Source organism: Solanum stenotomum, chromosome 5 (assembly GCF_019186545.1).
Source record: "Solanum stenotomum isolate F172 chromosome 5, ASM1918654v1, whole genome shotgun sequence".
NCBI classification, from domain to species: domain Eukaryota; kingdom Viridiplantae; phylum Streptophyta; class Magnoliopsida; order Solanales; family Solanaceae; genus Solanum; species Solanum stenotomum.
This window is the reverse complement of record NC_064286.1, coordinates 61761006-61766139: the sequence shown is the minus strand read 5'-3', so window position 1 is coordinate 61766139 and position 5134 is coordinate 61761006. Positions and strand designations below refer to the sequence as shown.

The following is a 5134-nucleotide window of genomic DNA, read 5'->3' as shown; positions in this document are numbered from 1 at the left end:
GATACATATAAAATGTAGCAATACTCTTTATTGTCGATTGGACATAGTTTCCAAGTAATTTTTTTATCACTTTTCTTCGTTATTTTATTGGTTAGAAAAATAGGTAAAGTGACAAGGACTAGCACAAAAGTTTGTACCAAGCAAACCGATCAATGTATAAATATGTGTACTATATATGATTTAAATTATAGGTACACATTGCGTTTAACGTATCATAAAATAAAAAAAATATACTATTTATATGCTATCGATAGGTTGAAAGAGCCATTAAGGGATTGGATCAATCAACTTTTAGAAAGGACTGAAAGATCCTATGTGGCACGTGAATTGTTCGTGTGTGAGAATGAATTTGTCCCTCATGAGTCACTATATTACTATGGTGAAAAAGAAAATTCATCTTATAAAGATCTTTTGTATTTCAGTTACCGATTAAGTACATTAATTTTCACCTTTCTCCTATGAAAATGACAATATAACTAAAAACAACATTTGTAATACACATAAAGCCAATATCCCCAATCAACATCTTTAGGGTCCATACTGTATGTGTATGGTTCCACAGGTAAGTTAAAGCTAATATTAGCTGTAATTGAAAATGAAAGTCTAGTTGGTAACTCCAACCATGGACCTGGTCCTTTCCCTCAAGCATCTTCTTCCTTTTTTCAAATAGTTAAATGCCACATACATCGTCGATATAAAGAATTTTTACACTATCAGGTCACATTTGCTTGTTGTAGCAAGTAATATGTCGTATTTTCAAGATTACAAATCTCACATTTTAAGATGGTTTGGTTTACCTGTCGATATCCTTTAGATGACCTGATAGAGTAAAAAAAAATGGTCTTTATATTGACTATATATATATAACGAACATTATTCTTTTTGAGTAACACCCAGGCAGACATGCCCTCGGCCTAATGACTTTGGGCACAACTTGCATTCAAAGACTTTGATGGAAATAAAGATCTTGTGAAAGAATTACACATGGAAACAGTTTTCATTCATCAATCATCACTATACCATATCTACATCCCACATAACTTCAAAAGACTATACATTGGAGTAAAATTTTCTACAAATAAAAGTGAAAGAAAGCATAGATAAAAAACAGGATCAAAATATCACACAAAAACAAACAAAAATGCTATCCACATTTACTGAATAAGAATATCAGATCAACTACACTAGAAGTAGTGCAGTACCTTTTTTCTCATCTACCATCAACTGATGTAAAGGACTCGGCGAATCCAGTAGGTCTTGAAGGGATACTACCCTTAGTGTCTTCAAGGTCGACGCAACTCAAGGCTTTTCCTTCTGATTCTTGCCAACCCTTGACCATTTGATTGAGTGGAAGACTGTAATCGATACCACAATCGTCGTCTGAATCTTCCTCAAGAGGCTTCCATTTCTCAACAAGCGGGGAGAGCACGTTCACAGCATGGGACATGTCGGGGCGTTGGCCAGGCTCTCTTGCTGTGCAGTGACCAGCAAGTTCTGCAACGGTGTAGATGCTCTCAAATGTACTCTCTTGTTTCACATCCAGAGCTGGATCGATTGCTGCAATAAGTTTCTCTTTAGAGGATTTGATGTTCCAGAACCATGCAACTAAGTATTGGCTCTCATTTGGTCTGTCGTCATCAAGTGCCATCCATCCAGTTAACAACTCCATAAGGACAACACCGAAACTAAAGACATCGGCTTTAGTGGTGATTTTACCAGTAACTGTATTAAAACAGCAAGCAAAATGAGTTGGGAAACCAGCAGACGGAAAAGACAGAATCATCTAAAGAAAATCCTAGGTGTCTACAAGAATAATCATTAACTAGTTATCAGTGAACAGATTTATTAGGTGACATAAGATTTAATTAGACTATGCAAAATAGTCCTTTACTTATCCACCCCAAAACAGACAACAGTAACTAAACTATTTGAGTTTTATGTAACTGTAATCATACCAAAGAGAACACCAAATGGCAAATAGAACATCTGTTTCCTGTTTTACAAAATAAAATGTCATGTTAGGAATAAAAGAACAGGAAATGAAATGTTTACCCGCATATTCAGGTGCTAAATATCCGAAAGTTCCAGCTAGCTTGGTGACCACAGAGCCCTTCTCTCCATTAGGGGCGGGTTTCACGAGTCCAAAGTCTGATACTTTTGCTCGGAAATCATCAGTCAGCAAGATATTTGAGGGCTTGAGATCTCTGTGTATGAAGCACTGATGAGCTAATGTATGTAGATACTCCATTCCTCTAGCAACATCTAATGCAATATTCAGCCTCCTCTTCCACGAAAGAGGCTCTAAGTTCAAGCTTTTCCAGTTGAAAAGATGTGTGCTAAGGGCACCTTGTGGCATGTGTTCGTAAACCAGAATCCGTTCATTGCCTTCAACAGAATATCCCAATAGAGACACTAAATTCCTATGTCTGACTTTCGAAAGAACAGAAATTTCAGATTGAAATTCATCCAACGCTTTGCTGCTAATTACTCCAGACTCCATTCTTTTGACAGCTATTTTTGTTCCATCGTCTAATTCTCCTTTATAAACCACTCCAAAACCACCACGCCCGAGTTCATTTTCTGGAGCAAAGTTCTTGGTTACATCCCTAAGTACTTGAACTGATATGACCAAATTGCCAGCTTCCATCACAGGGTATTTACTACTGTGTATACTAGAAGAACCCCTTCCAGTCGGCATCGAAAGACTTCCGTTAGTTTCATCGGAAATTGCAATCTTGACCATCCGATCCAAATCAGAAGGATCTCTAGGATGAACCACTAGAGAAGTTGGACCTTTGTGCCTATCCATACTCCTCTTTCGAACGTAAACATATAGTAGCATAGCAAAAGAAACTAAAAGTGCGAAACTTGCAATAGGAACCACAAAAATGACTAAGTTAGACTTGGAAGACCTTGACTTATTGGTCGGCAACGAGAGTGAAACAGCAGTGGATGTACTATTCTTTTGCAAAGGGCTTGCTATAAGAGGACTAGAGTTCAGTAATGAATTTCCACTCAGGACGAGTTTCAAGGGGGGAGTAAATTCAGGCAGAGGAAGGGAAATGTGGTTATTACTCAAATCAAGCAGAACCAAATGTTTCAAACTAGTCCAACTAGATGGAATAGAACCAGAAATATTGTTAGATCCAAGATAAATATGAGTAAGAGAATCTAATTTTGCAATTGAAGGACTCAAGGTACCAGAAAGATTGGACTTAGGCAAGTTTATCACAATAACTTTTTGGTTAATGTCACAACTTAATCCCCACCACGGCCCGTCACAAGGATTATCTCCTGACCATGATTCAACAAGTTTAGATGGATAATTCAACTCATCAAGGAATTCTAAAAGAGCAAGAACCTCAGGTGCACAAATTTTGGCTTGACAAAAAGAATTGGATTGATAACTAACATTTATAGCCTTGAAATTTGGTATTGGCCCCATAAAATGATTATTATTCAAATCAAGATGGCCTAATGGCATATTTGCTAAAGATTCAGGAATTAAACCAACAAGATCATTGCTATTAACATTAAGATCCTGCAGATATGTCAAATTACCAATCTCCTTTGGAATTTTACCTGAAAAATGGTTCCCATGAAGCCAAAGACTAGTAAGTGATCTCATTGTTGAAACCACATCAATTGAACCACTCATGCCATCACCAGTCTGATCATTCAACCATAGCATTTTGAGCTCAGAATCCTCAAAAGTACCTGGTATAGTCCCCGAAAGTCGATTCTTGGACAACAACAATACATCTAAAGAAGACATATTTCCAAGAAACCCAGGCAAAGAACCAACCAAATTGCAGTTCATCAAAGTCAAGTTAGTCAATTGAGCTGAACTTTGCAACTCATTAGGCAAACCCCAACCAGTAGTTGCATTCAAAGGATTATCATCCAATGCCAACACCTCTAAACTCACAAGCCCATTAAAGAAATCTAATGGAATACTATCAAACATGTTGAAATCCAAGAAAGCATAGCGCAACTCAGACAAACCACTAAAAGATGGTAACTTTCCACTAAATTTGTTCCTTTGCAACCCCAAATTAGTCAATTTAGACAACTTATTAAAGTTCTGAGGCAAAGGGCCTTTTAACCCCAACCCCATAACTTGAATCTGTTGAATTTTGTTTCCAGTACAAATTATATGAGGCCAAGCTGGAGGACCACAAGGGTCATCACCATTAACTGGCCATTCTAAAAGCTCAGAATTTTCTAACCCTTTCTTGAACTCATTGACAATGGCTAAGTCATTAGGGTCTGTAACACTGTAAACAACTGAAAAAAGTGAAATAAAGAGTGTTAGAGCAAACCCCATTAGCTGAACAGCCTCCATTGATGATGATTTCACCAAGAACCACTAGACAGCATGTATTGACAAGAATCACATAATCAAGAAGTTGATTTCTTTGTGCCAACTAATGGCTGTTTTTTGTACAAACCCATGTTAGAATTTAGACAAGGAGAGGTGGGAAACATGGGTTGATTCAGATCACTACAAAGCCAAGAATAATGGAGAAATAGTAATATACAGTGTTATAATTGGAGTGAGAAACTATTAGTATGGAATTCTGCACACACTTTGTTGCATAATAAAATAATACCCGTCGTGTTTCAATTTGTTTGTCTTATTTTAATTACAAACAGAGTTTAACAAAGTAAATAGTAACAAGTATCACTATATTAAACACATCACGTGAAAAATTAATATATAAAGTTGCTAACAAAAAAAATACATTCCTTTTAAACATGTCACGAAGAATGTTTGTATTAGAAACTTGCTAATAAAAAAAAAGAGGAAAAGAAACATTTTTTAAATGGATTAAAAGAAAAAATAAAACAAATAAATTGAAACAAAAGAAATACTAATAACTACGCATCAACTTTATACAAGTTGGGGTCAATAATGTATTTAGGGGCCGTTTGATTGGGAATAGGTTATTATGAGATTAATTATTTCGGGATAACTATCTTGTTATAAGATATTCCACCATATATATGTGATAACTTATTCCATCACTAAAGTATAAGTAGTGGGATAATTAATCCCAAGACTGTGAAATACCTCCAACCAAATGTAAGATAAAATAATCCTATATTTTATTCATAGGATTATTATATCGTA

General features: G+C 35.9%; 1 protein-coding gene across 1 annotated transcript; it reads right to left on the bottom strand.

Annotated features, from left to right (window-relative positions):
* Positions 1–976: 976 nt before the first annotated feature.
* LOC125864583 (receptor-like kinase TMK3) lies at positions 977–4552 on the bottom strand. The gene is made up of 2 exons (XM_049544605.1): positions 2053–4552; positions 977–1722 (listed from the first exon to the last, which is right to left on the bottom strand). Exons 1-2 carry the CDS (start codon positions 4343–4345, stop codon positions 1211–1213), a joined length of 2805 nt encoding a protein of 934 aa, XP_049400562.1. The 5' UTR covers positions 4346–4552; the 3' UTR covers positions 977–1210.
* Positions 4553–5134: the final 582 nt, after the last annotated feature.

What these genes read in the sequence shown, in the direction of transcription:
- LOC125864583 (XM_049544605.1), bottom strand. Translation starts at nt 4,345, where the DNA reads ATGGAGGCTGTTCAGCTAATGGGGTTTGCTCTAACACTCTTTATTTCA. An exon ending in TTTAGCACCTGAATATGCGG is followed by an intron (nt 1,723 to 2,052) that starts GTAAACATTTCA and finishes GTTTTAATACAG; the next exon opens with TTACTGGTAAAATCACCACT.